Raw genomic sequence first — 20,593 nt, forward strand, 5'->3', positions numbered from 1 at the left:
ATATATATATATTTTAAAATACACAGGAGGGCACTCATGGGTTTTTTCATCAACAAAAGTTTCCTTTATTTACATGAATCAAATCATATATAAGTCGACGTTTCTGCTGGAACAGCAACCTTTTTCAAGACAAACTACAATTGAATATAAAATCCATTAATCTAAAGTGCTACAAGAAATATGCACATTAGATTTTCATACATCAATTTTCAAACATAGTTAACAAAACACAAAGTGCTCACCCACCAACAACCCATTAAAATACAATGTGAAATATACAACTTAACTTTACCTTTAATTTCAGATTTAAAATACGTATAGAAATACCTATAACATGCTATCCAACAGTACACAATGGGGGGTAGTTATCATCGTGTCAACTTTCCTGCCTTCGCCGGCCCAATACGCCCGCCTAAGCTCGCCTCACATCGCCGCCGCGGACCTGAAAAAATACGCCTAAGTTATCAAATAAAGCTGTCAAAAAGCCGCGGGGCAATGAGCAGCGGACTGTGACAGTTACCACTCATCCGATCTCGCTGCCCTTCGGCTTTTTCCCAGCTTTATTGCTAGCCTGTCACTAAGCACTCACACTAAACTACACTGTTCTACCCCCTATACCGGCGCCCCCGGAGCCTCCCGCAACTCAATAAAGTTACTAACCCCTAAACTGCCGCTCCTAGACCCTGCCGCAACTCTTATAAATGTATTAACCCCTAAACCGCCGCTCCCGGACACCGCTGCCACCTACAGTATACCTAGTAACCCCTATCCTGCTCCCCCTACACCGTCGCCACCTATAATAAAATTTATTAACCCCTAATCTGCCCCCCACTACACCGCCGCCACTGTAATAAAATTATTAACCCCTAAACCTAAGTCTAACCCTAACGCCCCCCTAACTTAAATATTAATTAAATAAATCTAAATAAATTAACTCTTATTAACTAAATGAATCCTATTTAAAACTAAATACTTACCTTTAAAATAAACCCTTATATAGCTACAATAGAAATAATAATTATATTCTAGCTATCTTAGGATTTATTTTTATTTTACAGGTACCTTTCAATTTATTTTAACCAGGTACAATAGCTATTAAATAGTTATTAACTATTTAATAGCTTACCTAGCTAAAATAAAGAGAAATGTACCTGTAAAATAATTCCTAACCTAAGTTACAATTACACCTAACACTACACTATACTTTAATAAATTATTCCTATTTAAAAATAAATACTTACCTGTAAATTAAACCCTAAGATAGCTACAATATAATTAATAATTACATTGTATCTATCTTAGGATTTATATTTATTTTAGCTAGTTAGAAGAGTTATTAAATAGTTATTAACTATTTAATAACTACCTAGCTAAAAGAAATACAAAATTACCTGTAAAATAAATCCTAACTTAGGTTACAATTAAACCTAATACTACACTATCATTAAATTAATTAAATAAACTACCTACAAATAACTACAATTAAATACAATTACATAAACTAACTAAAGTACAAAAAATAAAAAAAAATAAGTTACAAACATGTTAAAAATATGACAACAATTTTAAGCTACTTACACCTAATCTAAGCCCCCTAATAAAATAACAAACCCCCCCAAAATAAAAAAATTCCCTACCCTATTCTAAATTAAATAAAATTCAAAGCTCTTTTACCTTACCAGCCCTTAAAAGGGCCATTTGTGGGGGCATGCCCCAAAGAAAACAGCTCTTTTGCCTGTAAAAGAAAAATACAACCCCCCCCAACATTAAAACCCACCCCCCACATACCCCTAATCTAACCCAAACCCCCCTTACAAAAACCTAACACTAATCCCCTGAAGATCATCCTACCTTTAGTCGTCTTCACTCAGCCGAGCCACCGATGGAACCGAAGTGGACATCCGGAGCGGAATAAGTTAATCCTCCAAGCGGCGCTGAAGAAATCTTCCATCCGATGAAGTCATCATCCAGGCGGCGCTGAAGAAAAGTCTTCGATCCGGCCGATGTCATCTTCAAAGAGGCGCTGAAGAGGTCTTCTATCCGGGCGAAGTCATCTTCCAAGCCGGGTCTTGAATCTTCCTTCCGCCGACGTGGAACCTCCTTCTTCACCGACGGACTACGACGAATGACAGCTCCTTTAAGGGACGTCATCCAAGATGGCGTCCCCTCAATTCCGATTGGCTGATAGAATCCTATCAGCCAATCGGAATTAAGGTAGGAAAATTCTGATTGGCTGATGGAATCAGCCAGATTGAGCTTGCATTCTATTGGCTGTTCCGATCAGCCAATAGAATGCGAGCTCAATCTGATTGGCTGATTGGATCAGCCAATCGGATTGAACTTGAATCTGATTGGCTGATTCCATCAGCCAATCAGAATTTTCCTACCTTAATTCCTATTGGCTGATAGGATTCTATCAGCCAATCGGAATTGAGGGGACGCCATCTTGGATGACGTCCCTTAAAGGAGCCGTCATTCGTCGTAGTCCGTCGGTGAAGAAGGAGGTTCCACGTCGGCGGAAGGAAGATTCAAGACCCGGCTTGGAAGATGACTTCGCCCGGATAGAAGACCTCTTCAGCGCCTCTTTGAAGAGGACATCGGCCGGATCGAAGACTTTTCTTCAGCGCCGCCTGGATGATGACTTCATCGGATTGAAGATTTCTTCAGCGCCGCTTGGAGGATTAACTTCTTCTGCTCCGGATGTCCTCTTCAGTTCCATCGGTGGCTCGGCTGAGTGAAGACAACTAAAGGTAGGATGATCTTCAGGGGATTAGTGTTAGGTTTTTGTAAGGGGGGTTTGGGTTAGATTAGGGGTATGTGGGTGGTGGGTTTTAATGTTGGGGGGGGTTGTATTTTTCTTTTACAGGCAAAAGAGCTGTTTTCTTTGGGGCATGCCCCCACAAATGGCCCTTTTAAGGGCTGGTAAGGTAAAAGACCTTTGAACTTTATTTAATTTAGAATAGGGTAGGGCATTTTTTTATTTTGGGGGGTTTGTTATTTTATTAGGGGGCTTAGATTAGGTGTAAGTAGCTTAAAATTGTTGTCATATTTTTAACATGTTTGTAACTTATTTTTTTATTTTTTGTAACTTAGCTTTTTTTATTTTTTGTACTTTAGTTAGTTTATGTAATTGTATTTAATTTTAGTTATTTGTAGGTAGTTTATTTAATTAATTTAATGATAGTGTAGTATTAGGTTTAATTGTAACTTAAGTTAGGATTTATTTTACAGGTAATTTTGTATTTCTTTTAGCTAGGTAGTTATTAAATAGTTAATAACTATTTAATAACTCTTCTAACTAGCTAAAATAAATACAAAGTTACCTGTAAAATAAATATAAATCCTAAGATAGATACAATGTAATTATTAATTATATTGTAGCTATCTTAGGGTTTATTTTACAGGTAAGTATTTATTTTTAAATAGGAATAATTTATTAAAGTATAGTGTAGTGTTAGGTGTAATTGTAACTTAGGTTAGGATTTATTTTACAGGTACATTTCTCTTTATTTTAGCAAGGTAAGCTATTAAATAGTTAATAACTATTTAATAGCTATTGTACCTGGTTAAAATAAATTGAAAGGTACCTGTAAAATAAAAATAAATCCTAAGATAGCTAGAATATAATTATTATTTATATTGTAGCTATATTAGGGTTTATTTTAAAGGTAAGTATTTAGTTTTAAATAGGATTCATTTAGTTAATAAGAGTTAATTTATTTAGATTTATTTAATTAATATTTAAGTTAGGGGGGCGTTAGGGTTAGGGTTAGACTTAGGTTTAGGGGTTAATACATTTATTATAGTTGCGGTGGGCTCCGGGAGCGGCGGTTTAGGGGGTAATATGTATAGAATAGCTTGCGGTGGGCTCCGGGAGCGGCGGTTTAGGGGGTAATAACTTTATTTAGTTGCGGCGGTGTAGGGGGGACAGATTAGTGGTGTTTAGACTCGGGGTACATGTTAGGATGTTAGGTGTAGACAGCTCCCATAGGAATCAATGGGATGTCGGGCAGCAGCGAACTTGTACTTTCGCTATGGTCAGGCTCCCATTGATTCCTATGGGATCCGCCGCCTCCAGGGGTGGCGGATTGAAAACCAGGTACGCTGGGCCGTAAAAGTGCCGAGCGTACCTGCTAGTTTTTTGATAACTAGCAAAAGTAGTGAGAATGTGCCGCACTTGTGTGCGGAACATCTGGAGTGACGTAAGAATCGATCTGTGTCGGACGGAGCCCGGCGGATCGAAGTTTACGTCACAAAATTCTACTTTTGCCGGTCTCGAGCCTTTGATAACTAAGGCGAATCAGCCTCGCCACAAATACGCTGCGGAATTCCAGCGTATTTGAGGTTGACGGCTTGATAACTAGGCCCCAATATATGTATGTCTGAATGATACTATTTAAAGATGCCTTATGCGCTGTACTAGTGCTGAACATATCCTAACATGATTTACTGTAAATCTGCCACTAATATTACAATTTGAAACTAGAATGAATCAATGAATCCGCTTGCACGAGAGGTGTGACAGAGTAATACAATGTATCATTAATCAGCGTCTAAAATGAAACCTAACAGTGTTTGCACCAAAAAATCTAAGCTGACATGAAAAAAGCCACATGTTCAGGTTTAACAAAACAGATATTAAAGCATAACATCGGACAGACTCTGCTGTTATTATAGCAAACAAATTATATCTACCTTAATGTGTTAAAATTGCAGCTTCTCATGCCGCCATTCTGGATAGAAGTGTGTATAAGCACTAGCAAACATTGTTTGAAATACCCGCTGAAGGGCTCACGTCATTGCACACATAACTCATTGATTGGAGGGATTGTACAGGGGTGTGTCAAGTGAACAACTAATCCAAATAGACAATGCGCTTATGATCGCTGATAATTATGCAGCAGACGACGTGTTTTAAATTTAAGGCAGGTAAGCACAAGAACAACTAGAATTTACCATAATAACATCAACGTGTTAAGGATGACCTGAGCATATCATTAACATACTGCAACAGGACGATAATATAGGCTACAAAGTGTATTCGTATATACAGACAATAAATGTCTGTATAATATGGACAAGCCGTGTATAGCTGAATTTATGGCACATGTCTCAAATGGGGCTAAATCAATAGTTAAGATGGAAAACGATCATAACCATTAGCAAGTTAAAACACATCTATCATCATGGGCCATCAGTGTAGAATAACAACTGGTAGCAAGCCAGTCCCTAGGGACACAACTATATACATGAAGACATGAAAATGTATCAGGTTATTAATAAAACAGAGATAGATCTAGCGGGGTGTTGAGACCTTTTGGACACATAGGGGCCCATTTATCAAGCTCTGGATGGAGCTTGAGGGCCCGTGTTTCTGCTGAGCCTGCAGGCTCGCCAGAAACACCAGTTTTGAAGCAGCGGCTCTGAACACGCGGACAGACATCGCCACAATTCAACCCGATCGATTACAATTGGGTTGATTGACACCCCCCTGCGATTGCCCGCGAATCTGCAGGGGGCGGCGTTGCACCAGCAGCTCACAAGAGCTGCTGGTGCAATGCTGAATACGGAGAGCGTATTGCTCTCCGCATTCAGCGAGGTCTGTCGGACCCGATCCGCACTGTCAGATCAGGTCCGACAGACCTTTGTTAAATAGGCCCCATAGTGCCAAGATGGTGTATCCACCGTGCCTCTCTCTTTAAAAGTTCTTAGACAGGGTTCCCCCTCTCAAAAAAGGTGGTAACAGAGATGTATTTTAAATCTGAAATTAAAGGTAAAGTTAAGTAGTATATTTCACATTGTATTTTAATGGGCTGTTGGTGGGTGAGCACTTTGTGTTTTGTTAACTATGTTTAAAAATGTATGTATGAAAATCTAATGTGCATATTTCTTGTAGCACTTTAGATTAATGGATTTTATATTCAATTGTAGATTGTCTTGGAAAAGGCTGACTGCTGAAACGTTGACTTATATATGATTTGATTCATGTATATAAAGGAAACTTTTGTTGATGAAAAAACCCATGAGTGCCCTCCTGTGTATTTTAAAATATATATATCTATCATTATTCAAGGTCTGAAAACACTGCACATTTTGTTATTTTGACCAGTTGTCAATTTCTGCAAATAAAATCTCTAAACAACAATATTTTTATTTAGAATTTTGGAGAAATGTTGTCAGTAGTTTATAGAATAAAACAAAAATGTTCATTTTACTCAAACACATACATATAAATAGTAAGATCAGAGAAACTGATAATTTCCCTCACACATTACGTTTCCATTTTAGATATATGTATCAATATGGACCATATAACCGTATTAGTAAGGTTCAGCCAAAATAAAGCAAACATTACAAAATGATGCAGAAAAATGTTCCTAAGTTATGCTAAGCTTGAATAAAATGTTACGTACTTGTTGTAAATAAGCCTATCTATTCAATGTTGTAGCAGAGTAACTAAAACATATATGCATAGGGAACACTTGCAGCACCTGATATATGAAACACATTACATGGCCATGGAGAAAATAAGTAAGTATGGGGCCTATACTGTCACACAGAGTTCAGCCTCAATTCAGAGCCATTGTGCTGCTATTTTCGGCTGCTAGAACAAGCGTGAAAACTACTGATGGGTGGTAGATAAGACAGTAATTGTAAAACAGTATACAGAATGCTATTCCTGAGAAGGCCCTTTGTTTATTGTTGATTGAAGGTGTTGGAGGTTGCACAGACTGGATACATTGTAGGCACGTGTCTGGTCTTCATTAGTTCTGACACTACCCCTTGCCTGGCATGGTAAGGGTTTAGCTTGCTACCTCTTCTGAGCACATGAGAATAACAAAGTCACAGAATGAGCACATCTGACTTCTAGAGCTGATCAGTCCATTTAATCAGATAGGCTCACAATACAATGTGACAATACTGCCTGAGGGCCCTCACCAATAAATGAAGCTACAGCAGTCAAATTATAGCTATAGGTAGTACAGTTAGTATAATTTGTCATTACAGGTGCAGACAGACTGATCATGTGACAAGAGTAATGCTGGCAGGTTTTATATACTCAGTGGAACCTCTCATTTTTTCATATTACAACTGAAGTCGTTCTGCCATATCTTCAACAGTAGCTTTAGGCAAGGGACTGCGGTTTCTCCATCAAACATATATTAGCTGAGTCAGGACAAGCATGCAGCTTGCCAATAATAATATATAAAGTCTGTAGCACTACATAGCTAAAGAAGCAATCTACAAACTTACATGATACAAACATGTTAAAATTGTAGACTTCTTTAAGAAATTGTAGAAAAGAGAAAATATGTCTCTTCTCACCAGAAAAAAACTGTTAATATTTATTTTATGACCTAAAAAAATAATTGTAGAATACTGTAAGACATACCTGTTACGGATACACCATTTTTATAATGATGAGCATAATATGTAAGTATTTGTTTTAACATTAGATCTCTGATGCACTTATTCGGAGAGTGCACCTGACTGAAGATCAGTGGGGGAAAGGAACACTCACGCCAAGGATGAACACAGATTTTGATCTAAACCTGGATAGTGCACCTCTTCTGCAGTCCATTCATCAACTTGACTTTGTACAAATGAAAGGTAAATTGACATTTTATTTGTAACCATATATTGCATTCAGAAATGCCATGTATTATGCTATCATTTTTAGATGACAAGTGTAATTTAGTAGTGATACCTTTTATTGGACTAAGAATGCATTTCAAAACACAAGTTTTCAGGAATTTGTCCTCTTCTGTAGGTCTGAAGCAATACTGTTCAGTTTTATGGAATATATAGATTATAACTTAAAGATACACAAAACCCAAATTTTTCTTTCATGATTCATAGAACTTCAATTTCTTTCATACATGTGGTGAGAGTCCACGATCCATTACTCTTGGGAATTTCTCTTTTCTACAACTAGGAGGAGGCAAATATTCCCAAACCCCAACAACCCTATAAACCGCCTCCTACCTCACACATACCTCAGTCTTTACTTTGACTCCACTGGAGGTGGTTGAAGAATGAAGATGTGCATTTGATTCTTCAGAGAGAGAGGTTTTCAGTCTGTATTGAGGCCCGGTTTCCATTCAGAGTACAGTGGGATGTATATGGGATATGGTTTGTGATTCTTTTTTCAACTCATGGGAAATTTTTCATAAACCCCCCCCCCCCCCCCATTTGGTCACAGGGACTTGTCTTTTCTTCATAAATGGAAAGAGTCCACAGCTGCATTCATTACTTTTGGGAATTTAGAACCTGGCCACCAGGAGGAGGCAAAGACACCCCAGCAAAAGGCTTAAATACTCCTCCCACTTCCCTCATCCCCCAGTCATTCTTTGCCTTTCGCCCCCGAAGGTTGGCAGAGAAGTGTCAGAAGTTTTCGATGGTCTCTTATGGAGGGTAGTACTCTTCGGCATGGGACTGGAGTTTTAAGTAGTCCTGTCAGCCTCTCAGTGAGAGCATGGGGGAAAGTTAGGCTCCGGAGATGCAGGGAGAGTCTTTCTGCAAAACCATCCCGACTCATATTAACAGCTCAACAAGCAATCATCGTTGACGAGTTTCGCTGCCTGCTTTTTTCTCTCAAGTCCATGGCAGAGGCGACACTACTATCTGTCACACTTGAAGGGCCGTGTTCCTGTTCCACGGTGTAAATTCTGGTAAGATCGTTTCATTTTACTTTCATCATGGATGTATTGTAATTTCAACTGTTTATCCGAGAGGGGCTACAACATTTCGGGGATAACTTTAACATAGGGTCTCAGTGAGGCTCCTTTGTATCTAGGAATCAATTAAGTTAATATCTCCTGAGGGGGATTATTGAACAGTCTGCTACTGTGTAGTGTTGCTTCGGCTCATGGCTATTTTTTAACATAACAGCCTATTTCTAGTGTTGCGGCCTTTTCGGTCGGGCACGCTTTTGCATGGACTGCATGGTTTACCTTGTTACCCCATTTCCGTTTTCCTGACCGCGTGGCGATGGAGAAATCCTGGTCCACTGATGTCTAGTTCTCTGGAGACGGCAGTGTCCCAATTATGGAGGATTCTTGGAGACGGATGTCTCTGATTCAGATTCTACTTCTTGCGAAGAAAAGGAATTGGCCCGGGTGATACATGCCCTTCAGTTATGTTCTGAATGCTGTTTTAGAGTGCTCTGTTCCTCGGGATCGGGGAATCGGGTGCCCACTGAGCCATCCGTCTCTGGGCATTCTATTTTTCACCAGATGAGTTCCCTACCATCAACTCTTACTACGCATGCAGGTTACCCAAACGCTACTTATCCTTTCTAGGGATTGTGGCATGTTCCCACCGGAGGTTACGACACGGTTCCGCATGGCAATATCTTTGGTGCTGGCGCATCTGCACCTCCTGGGGGTGTGCTTACAATATTGTCCGTGTTTCGTTAATCGGGGCTTGTCAGGCGTGGGATCTCCTGGTGCAGTTCAGGCTTCCGAGGGAGCTTCTGCCCCTGAGGCCTCAGGGGGTCAACCTTCAGGGCCGGTGTTTCGCTTTGTCCTGGCGGAGGTATGTTGCGCCTTTCATTATAGACTGGCGCGCCTTTGTGTCCTACTAAGGCACGTTTTTTGGCGTTGCTGGAGGATCCCACTCTTAATGGGTCTGGGGATTCTCAGTCTTACTCTTCGACTGGCTTGCATACATAGAGATAAGGGGATGAAGTAATCTTCTTAAAGTCTTTGTGATTTGTGTATCCTTTTCCAGTTCTGAGCTTGGAAGTCTCGGACCCCTGTTGGGTTGGTCCTGTGGGTCTGTCCGTTCTTCCTGGGCGATAACTTATGGGTTACCTTATCTTTTATTTTCATCAGGTGAGGATGATTTTTATTTGGTTTAAAGCTCATGTTGTGGTGTGATGTTTACTTCGGGAACTTTCCTCTCTGGAATTGATACTCGTGATTTTGTTTGCTCTGTTTACAAAGGTCTGTCTCTATGTGGCCTTGACAGTGCTCGGGCCCTTGGTTTCAGGCTGGTCCTGACTGGGTACAAATCCTTCTGTCTTTGAGGCCTAGTTCAGACACATGGCACCTTTTATGTCTGGTTGGTCCGGTGAGGGCACCCAGTGATCACAATATGATTGTGTGATTGTTTTGTTTTACAAGCTTCAACTAGCATGGGGGATTGGTTCAGTCATCATTCGCCTTTCAATCTAGTGGGCTGGGACTCCATTGAGATCCGCGGTGACATGCTCAGTCGTTTCTGAATTTTTCGGGAACTAGAGTGTTCCTTCCCATTGTGGGTTGGAGGCTTGGAGGATTTAGGTCCTTCATACCGCCGTTTCTTATGATTTTGCCTTTCATGGTCTCTTTGGAAGTATCCTTTTAGGACTTATTCCTTTTAGAGGTTCTCTTCCTTTGGGTCGAGACTTTCTGGACTTTGTCCGGTTTTTGTAGCGGCTTTGGCTGCTTAATTAGGAAGTGAAGGCTGTGAGGCTCTGTCTTGCTTCGGGAGTTAGTCGTCTAAATATCATGGACGATAGGAGGTGTTGTCTCTTTTTCCAAGCTTTTTGCTTAGGGGATGTTTTTCTGCCTGGGTTCGGGATGCTTTGCATTCTTCTCCCTTGGGTGTGGTCCTCTGGAACGTTAATCTGAAAGGATTATGGAGACTAGCCTTTTTTCTACTCTCTTTTGGGTGACTCTGTTCTTGTTTTAATTTCCTTTAGGGTGTCATTCGTTCTACAACGATTTTGGGTCCCGGGTCTGGAGTTCTTGTCTTGGATCCTTCTTGGGTGTCTGGAGAACTATGATCTGATGGACTGGTTCGGGACGACCCAGTTTTTTTCAGGGACCCTATGTTGCAACATAGGGGCTAGCACATTGGGCTTGCAAGCAGGTAGGCCAGAGTACTCATCCACCTTCGGGTACTGGTTATAAACCTTAAGGCCTGACTTGTCCTTCGGACGGAGTGTGCTGCTCTATGAGGAGTTTTTTTCTCTGTTGGGTCAACAGTGGTGTCTGGATAATTTTTCATTTGGTCCGTGTTTTGATCATACTATGGCTTCATGTCTTGTGGACATGTATGCTGTTCTTATCTGCGCCCTGCCCTTTGGAGGGGATAGTTTATCTTCCTTATGAGTTGGGGTTTCCTCTCTCTGGAGGGTCCTTGTCCTGCCCTGTGTGTAGGAGGTTGGATCAGGTGGCTTATTTCTGTAAGGTGCAGCACCTCCTGCTCTGTTGGAAATTGGTCTCTCTACGTAGAGACTATCTAAGAGTGTTGTGACAGGTCTTTCTACAGTTCGACCATTCAGAATCTCTTCTGTTTCTTCTTTGATCTCATGGGTGGAAAACTTAGAAAAGAGTTCTCTTATTCCCAGTACCAGGGTGGAATTCCTGGGTACTCTAATAGACTCCATATCTATGAAGATATTTCTTACAGATCACAGACATTACAAGCTAACTTCCGCTTGTCTTGCCCTCCAGACCTCCTTAAGGCCCTCTATGGCTCGGTGTATGGAGGTGATTTGTCCCATGGTGTCCAGCATGGACATCATTCTTTTTGCCAGATTCCATCTCAGACCACTTCAGCTGTGCATGCTGAGACAGTGGAACGGCGATCATTCGGATCTGTCTCAACAGATCTCTTTGGACAACCGGTCGAGAGAATCGCTCTCCTGGTGGCTCTGTCCAGATCACCTGTCCCAAGGGACATCCTTCTTGAGACCATCCTGGGAGATTGTGACTACGGCCGCAAGTCTATCAGGATGAGGAGCTGTTTCGGGTGCCAGGAAGGCGCAGGGCCTGTGGACTCGAGAGGAATCTCTCCTCACGATCAACATTTTGGAACTTCAAGCGATCTTCAATGCTCTGAAGGCTTGGCCTCTTCTGATTTGTCCCAGTTTATCAGATTCCAATCAGACTACATAACCTCGGTGGCTTACATCAACCATCAGGGGGGAACGAGGAGCTCCCTAGCAATGAGGGAAATATGTCGGATTCTGGAGTGGGCGAGGGCCCACAACTGCTCGCTGTCATCGATCCACATTCTGGGTGTGGACAACTGGGAAGCGGATTTCCTCAGCAGACAATACTTTCATCCAGGGGAATGGTCTCTCCATCCCGAGGTATTTGCAGAGATTTGTAACAAATGGGGGTCATCGGATCTCATGGCGTACCGGCTCAATTCCATGCTACCCATATATGATTCTTTGAGTCTGACTGCGTGGAGATTGAATGCTTAGTCTTAACCAAGAGAGGTTTCTCTGAGAGGGTTATTGACAGGCTTGTAAGCCTGTTACTCGTCACATCTATTATAAGGTGTGAAGAGCTTACTTATTCTGGTGTGAAGAGTGTGGTTTAGCCTGGCATAATGTTAAGGCTGCCAGGATTCTTTCCTTTCTCCAGGAGGGTCTGGTGAATGGCCTTTCTGCCAGTTCCCTGAGGGGACAGATTTCAGCCCTTTCAGTTTTGCTGCACAAGAGTCTCGCAGAGCTCCCTGAAGTGCAATCTTTCGTTAAGACTCTGATCAGGATCAGACCTGTGTTTAGATCTAATGCTCCACCTTGGAGTTTGAATCTTGTTCTTAGGTTTTTACAAAGGGCTCTGTGTGAGTCTATGCATTCGGTTGCCATTAAATTGTTGTCCTGGAAGGTTCTCTTTCTTTTATTGCGTCAGCACGCAGAGTTTCTGAAAAGGCTGCCTTTCAAGGTGAGCCTCCTTATCTAGTGTTCCACACGGATAGGCTGTCCTACGTACCCGCTTGGGTTTTCTACCTAATGTGGTGTTGGATTGAAACTTCAATCAGGAGATTGTGGTTCCTTCCTTATGACCTAATCCTTCTTCTTCGAACATAGTATAATAATGCTATAAATAATGTTGCTAAACACTGCTGCCATAGAGTAATAAAGACACGTGCACACTCCTGAGCTCTTATGAGCCTACCTAGTTTTACTCTTTAATAAAAGATATCAAGAGAAGAAAGAAATTTGATAATAGAAGTAAATTGGGAAGTTGTTTCAAATTGTAGAATGAAAGTTTAATTTTGACTTTACTCTCCCTTTAAGTTTTTAGACAACTTTCCATTTTACTTCCATTATATAATTTGCTTTGTTCTATTAGTATATTTTGTTGAAAAGCATACATAGGTAGGCTAAGTAGCAGCAATACACTACTAGGAGCTAGCTACTGATAGGTGGCTGCATCTATATGTATCTTGTCATTGGCCCACCAGTTGTGTTCAGCTAGCTCCCATTCATGCATTGCTAATCCTTCAACAAAGGATACCAAGAGAATGAAGCAATGATACCATGAGATCAAACAAATTAGATAATAGAAGTAAATTGGAAATTTGTTTAAAAAAGTTTAATTAATTTTATTGGTATTCTTTGTTGAAAAACATACCTAGGCAGGCTCAGGAGAAGCAATGCATTACTGGGAGCTAGCTTTTGATTGGTGGCTACACACATGCCTCTTTTCATTGGCTCACCAGATGTGCTCAGATCTCATTAATGCATTGCTGCTCTGAAGCTAAAATTAACTATGATTTTAACCCCTTTGCAGGTGTTTAACATAAAGTTATATGTAAGTAAAACTGCAATAATAAAATGCTTTTAACACATTAGAACATTTTATTTTGCATGAGATTGAGAAACTTGAGAGAGAGCATAAACACACCCTAAGGCCGGAGGTTTACAAAACGCTTCAGTCTAAGAGGCAGGAATTATCTAAAATATTAAACGAATCTTCAACAAGAGCTCTGAGGTTGAAAGCACACTATTATGTTTACGCAAATAAACCAGACAAATATTTGGCATTTAAATTGAAGGAAAGAACCAAAATGTTTTCTATACCCACCATCTATAAAGGTGGGGGGGGGCTGCTACCTCAAATTCACAGGAAATCGCTGAAGCTTTTGCCCAATACTATGAGAAATTATATGATGGGAAGAAGGTGCCCAGGGGGGATCCCACTTTGAAAATAGACAGTTTTCTACAGCAGGCTAATTTAGGGGTTATACAGGACTCATATCTCACAAATCTTAATTCACAGATCACAGCAAACGAGATCTTGGCCGTCATTAAAGATCTTAAAGCAGGTAAAGCAGCAGGCCCAGATGGATTCATAGGAGAATATTACAAGCTATTTAAGAAAGAATTGATGCCTCATTTACTAAACTTTTGTAATGGTGTCTTAGCGGGCCGGACACTACCTCGAGAGATGCTGAGAGCTAAGATAGTGGTCATCCCAAGGCCAGGGAAAAATCCAACATATTGTCAGAACTATAGACCCATCTCCTTGATAAATTTAGATATCAAACTTTTCACAAAAATTATGGCAAACAGGCTGAAATTAATATTGCCCTCATTGATACACCAGTATCAGGTGGGGTTTATTAAGGAAAGGGAGGCACCGGATAACATACGGAGAATAGTGACCTTGGTAGATTACTTAGCAAAATCTGGAACACCGACTCTACTCCTGTCCCTTGACGCAGAAAAATTGTTCGATAGGGTAGTTTGGAATTTTATGTTTCATGTACTGGCTAAAATGGGATTTAAAGGCGCTTTTATAAAGGCACTTGAAACTATATACTCAGGGCCGACGGCGGTGGTGGGGGCAGCAGGATATATTTCAAGACCTATAGATATATTAAATGGAACCCGACAAGGGTACCCGCTCTCACCGATAGTGTTCGCCATCTGCACTGAGCCATTGGCGGCGCTTATTAGACAGTCGGCAAATGTGTCGGGAGTGAGGCTGGCAAATGGGGAATATAAACTTACACTATTTGCTGACAATGTCTTATTAACTTTGACTAGACCTTTGATATCCCTACCTAACCTTTATAATATTCTAAGGGATTTCTCAAAGATCTCGGGTATAAAATTAACCTGGATAAATGCGAGGCCCTTCTGATATGCCTTCCTTCTCACACACAGAAAGTTATAGAAACAAATTTCGAACTGACATGGGTGAAAGACCACATAACATATCTTGGGGTCAAGCTAAATAGCAATTTTACAGACTTATATAAACTAAATTATGTCCCCATTTATAAAACGGTCAGGAAGGACCTTGAAAACTGGAAAAAGGGGAGGTTCTCATGGTATGGGAGATTATCAGCCATAAAAATAAATGTTCTTCCTAGGGTCATGTATCTTTTTCGAGCTCTGCCGATTGAGATCCCTCTGGCAGGCCTAAACGCTTTACAGGCAGATCTGGTTCGTTTTCTACTAGGGGATAGGAAAGCAAGAATTGCATCACAGCTACTGAAGCAGCATAGACAGATGGGGGGTCGGGGTACGGAATTTAGTGGAATATTACCAAGCCTCTAGATTGGCACAATCTCTTATTATGGGGAAGAACTTAAAGGAGATAACTTGGACTAGGATAGAAGCAAATATAGCGGGATGTGAAAGCCCCGCAGCACCGAAAACAAATCCACTCAAATATAGATCTCTAGTCACATTGGAGACAATTCACATATGGCATAGGTTTTCCCAGAAAATAAAGTTATGCCCATCCCACTCTTTACTGTCACCTTTGAAATTCTTGCAACCTCCAGAACAGTTGGAAAATGGGAGAACAAAGGACTATATAGAGTAGCGGATTTCTTAGACAAAAATAAAATACTTACCTTTAATCAGATAAACGACAAAATCCAGCCATATAAACTAAAATGGTTCCTTTATTTGCAAATAATGTCAGTAATCACAAAATACATAGCAAATAGGCCAGAACAACCTCTTACTACCCTAGAAAGGATCTGCAGGACACCAATTAGAGGGAAACATGTGATCTCTCAGCTATATTTATTGATCCAAGGAGCAAAATATACTTCCAAATCTCCTGTGATGGAGAGATGGGAAAGAGACATAGGGGAGATACTTGAGAAGAAGAAATGGGAAGAAATTATCTTAGAGTCTAGTAAAGGAATACTAAGTGCAGATATGAGGGAGAATTGCATTAAGGTCTCTTTTCGGTGGTATCTTACACCTGAGAGGACAGCTCACTTCACCTCACAAATGCTGGGGACCTGTTACAGGGGATGTAAGGAGAGGGGGACGTACAGACATATGTGGTGGGATTGCCCAAAGGTAAAACCATTATGGATAGCACTCTCGGAGCTCCTTAGCAACACATTAAATTAACACATCACTCTGACGATCTCCCAGGCACTATTGAATGATAGGGTGAGACCTTTTGGCTCTGCTGTTCATACATTTATTAAAACCCTTTGTACATGCCTAAGAATATGTATAGCCAGACATTGGAAAGAGGGGGTGCTTACATGGACAGAGGTCATGAACAAAATTAAAGATACATACACAATGTCAGAACTAGCAGCATGGTCACAAGGATCTACTGAGCAATTTCAAAAGGTGTGGTTCCACTGGATATTGAGAGAGGATAGATGAATAGGATTTGCTTGAGAGGAAGTCGAGTAGGTGATTTAGACACGATAGCTGAGACGGAGGGGCGGGGTCCATTAAACACTTGATATTTATGAACCTAGGCACAGATATCCTAAATAGTAACTTGCAAAAAAAGAAGCCGTTAAATACACCTGTTGCTAGATAACACTAATGGAAACACCTGGTGGGGGAGGGGGATTATGGTTCATAGTTACTGATGTTTAACTAATAGTTTATATATATAAGATAAGAAGTATGAAGGAGGGAACTGAAATCTGTATCTAGGTTAAGAGAGTCATGGAGAAAACTTCAATCTCTACTACTTAACATCGTTCAATCTCCTGAGATGTAGGCCCCAATTTATCAAAGGTCTTGTGGACCTGATCCAACACTGCGGATCAGGTCCGCAAGACCTCGCTAAATGCGGAGAGCAATACGCTCTCCGCATTTAACATTGCACCAACAGCTCACAAGAGCTGCCGGTGCAACACCGCCCCCTGCTGACTCGCGGCCAGCAGGGAGGTGTCAATCAACCCGATCGTATTCGATGGGGTTGATGTCCGGCGATTCCTGTCCGCCTGCTCAGAGCAGGCGGACAGGGTTATGGAGCAGCGGTCTTTAGACCACTGCTTCATAATTTGTGTTTCTGGTGAGTCTGAAGACTCGCCAGAAACACGGCCCTTCAAGCTCCGTACGGAGCTTGATAAATATGGGCCGTAGTATTAACGAGGGAGGGAGATTCTCAACCTGGATATGTTATAGGTGAACAGGAAGTGGGCGATTTAATATGCCTATTTTAGAAAGAGGTTACATGGTTGATAGAGATACAGAGATTTATTAATATTTGTCTCATCGACATGTCCATATACTTTGTGGTTCCCTCTTGTCAATTTTTTTTATGTTTGCCTTTTTTGTATATCTTTTCATGATTTGAAATGTTGATAATGAAAACCAAGAAAAATTATTTCAATTAAATAACACAATCATATATACATAGATAAAATGTGCAGTAACCTTTTTTTTGTTGTTTATATAGATACAGCTGATTTAAGTCTTCATTATTTGAAAGTAGTGCATCAGGGTTCCCACAGGTCCACACATTTATTGCCTTCACTGAAATGCTCTTTATTCAATGTGTTTATAGAATGATGAGAAAGTGCTGTTTTACTTGGCATGAAATGAGTGATACTGCGGTATGTTCATTTTATTTCATATCGTTGTGATCGCTCAGACATCTGTGAAGATGTGGGAGGTATTTTTATTTGTCAAATGCTATAAGCTTTTCAAGCTTAACAGAAATGACAATCTGGCAAAACCTTGGGCTGGACATTCTACAGCAAAACAATTATACATAAGAGTGATGGTTATTCAATGTGACAGGAGAAATAAACACATTATTTTCGGATTAGTTATTTCAGTTTGTTAACAAAGGACAATGTAAAAATACGGATAGGGTTTAATACTTGCAATCAGTTTGAGTTTTTTTCAAGTCTGGTATCCAAAAAAAACCCACAAATACATACTAGACGTGCATTCACCTATTTCAGGCTGATCCGAATGCAGAAGGTGGCAACCACAAGCCACATCCAGCAATTTTCTGAGTCTGATTTATTCTTGTGAAAGTGCAACACACTATGAACTGTGCAAATACAGATTTTCTTCATTAATGGAAAGAGTCCACAGCTGCATTCATTACTTTTGGGAAATAAGAACCTGGCCACCAGGAGGAGGCAAAGACACCCCAGCCAAGGGCTTAAATACTCCTCCCACTTCCCACATCCCCCAGTCATTCTTTGCCTTTCATCCCAGGAGGTTGGCAGAGAAGTGTCAGAAGTTTGTTTTCGTCTCTTATGGAGGGTAGTATTCTTCGACATGGGACGGGAGTTTTAAGTAATCCTGTCAGTCTCTCAGTGAGGGCTTGGATGAAGGTTAGAGTCCGGAGAGGAAGAGTCTTTCTGCGAAACCATCCCGACTCATTTTAACAACTCCACAAGCAGTCGGCGTTGTCGAACTTCGCTTCGCTGCCTGCTTTCTTCTCTCAAGTCCAATCCGGAGGCAAGGCTACTATCCATCACACTTGAAGGGCCGTGTTCCTGTTCCACGGCGTAGATTCCGGGAAGATCGTTTAATTTTACTTCTTCATGATTGTACTGTAACTCATTTGTTCCTGCGAACTCATATGAAAAATACAGGGTCTCAGTGGGACTCCTTTAGTATATTGGAATCAAAGGGGGATTTATGAACAGGGTTTTTTTTTAACCCCTTAATGACCGGACCATTTTTCAATTTTCTTACCCTTAATGTCAATGGCTATTTTTACATTTCTGCAGTGTTTGTGTTTAGCTGTAATTTCCCTCTTACTCATTTACTGTACCCACACATATTATATACCGTTTTTCTCGCCATTAAATGGACTTTCTAAAGATACCATTATTTTCATCATGTCTTATAATTTACTAAAAAAAATAATAAAATATGAGGAAAAAATGGAAAAAAACACACTTTTTCTAACTTTGACCCCCAAAATATGTTACACATCTACAATCACCAAAAAACACCCATGCTAAATAGTTTCTAAATTTTGTCCTGAGTTTAGAAATACCCAATGTTTACATGTTCTTTGCTTTTTTTGCAATTTATGGGGCAATAAATACAAGTAGCACTTCGCTATTTCCAAACCACTTTTTTTCAAAATTAGCGCTAGTTACATTGGAACCCTGATATCTGTCAGGAATACCTGAATATCCCTTGACATGTATATATTTTTTTTTAGAAGACAACCCAAAGTATTGATCTAGGCCCATTTTGGTATATTTCATGCCACCATTTCACCGCCAAATGCGATAAAAAAAAAAAAAAAGTTCACTTTTTCACAAAATTTGTCACAAACTTTAGGTTTCCCACTGAAATTATTTACAAACAGCTTCTGCAATTATGGCACAAATGGTTGTAAATGCTTCTCTGGGATACCCTTTTTTCAGAAATAGCAGACTTATATGGCTTTTGGGTTGCTTTTTGGTAATTAGAAAGCCGCTAAATGCCGCTGCGCACCACACGTGTTTTATGCCCAGGAGTGAAGGGGTTAATTAGGGAGCTTGTAGGGTTAATTTTAGCTTTAGTGTAGTGTAGTAGACAACCCCAAGTATTGATCTAGGCCCATTTTGGTATATTTTATGCCACCATTTCACCGCCAAATGCGAGCAAATAAAAAAAAACTTAACATTTTTCACAATTTTAGGTTTCTCACTGAAATTATTTACAAACAGCTTGTGCAATTATGGCAGAAATTGTTGTAAAAGCTTCTCTGGGATCCCCTTTGTTCAGAAATAGCAGACTTATATGGCTTTGGCGTTGCTTTTTGGTAATTAGAAGGCCGCTAAATGCTGCTGCGCACCACACGTTAATTATGCCCAGCAGTGAAGGGGTTAAATTAGGTAGCTTGTAGGGAGCTTGCAGGGTTAATTTTAGAGATCAGCCTCCCACCTGACACATCCCACCCCCTGATCCCTCCCAAACAGCTCTCTTCCCTCCCCCACCCCACAATTGTTCCCGCCATCTTAAGTACTGGCAGAAAGTCTGCCAGTACTAAATAAAAGAGTTTTTTTTTTTTTTTTTAAATAAAAATAATAAAGTATTTTAGCTGTGATGGACCCCTGCCTTAGCCCCAACCTCCCTGATCCCCCCTCCAGCTCTCTAACCCTCTCCCCTACCTAATTACCACCATCTTGGGTACTGGCAGCTGTCTGCCAGTACCCAGTTTGGCACCAAAAACCCCCCAAAAAGTATTTTTATTTTATTTTTACTTAAAAAACTATTTCTGTAGTGTAGCAGCCCCCCACAATACCCCCACCCCCTCCCAGATCCTTTTATATTTTTTTTTTAAAAAAAAATCCCTTTTTTCCCCCCTTTCGGCCCTCATTCATTGGTGTCAGTGTGGCTAATGGGTGCACGCACGCGCACGTGCATGCTCACGTGCACACACGCGCATCGTCCACGCGCACGTGCACCCTCACACCCGGCACTATAGCTACCGGTGCAGAGAGGGCCACAGAGTGGCTCTCTCTGCATCGGGGGCTTGTAAAGTGGTATTGCAGGATGCCTCCATATCGAGGCATCACTGCAATACCCTCAGAGCTGCTGGAAGCATTTGTGATCGCTTCCAGCACTCTGTTAGACAACTGACGTACCAGGTACGTCCATTGTCATTAACTGCTTGTT

The 20,593-nt window shown here is 40.8% G+C and overlaps 1 protein-coding gene across 10 annotated transcripts in view; it reads left to right on the top strand.

Annotated features, from left to right (window-relative positions):
• TRIM9 (tripartite motif containing 9) overlaps positions 1 to 20,593 on the top strand; it is a 390,783-nt gene that overhangs the window by 227,612 nt on the left and 142,578 nt on the right. For all 10 annotated transcript variants that reach the window (XM_053697627.1, XM_053697625.1, XM_053697629.1 and 7 more), the window contains one exon: positions 7,458 to 7,611. In XM_053697627.1, the coding sequence (XP_053553602.1) occupies positions 7,458 to 7,611 (154 nt within the window). The remainder of the gene's footprint in view (positions 1 to 7,457; positions 7,612 to 20,593) is intronic.

Source organism: Bombina bombina, chromosome 1 (assembly GCF_027579735.1).
Source record: "Bombina bombina isolate aBomBom1 chromosome 1, aBomBom1.pri, whole genome shotgun sequence".
Lineage (NCBI taxonomy): Eukaryota > Metazoa > Chordata > Amphibia > Anura > Bombinatoridae > Bombina > Bombina bombina.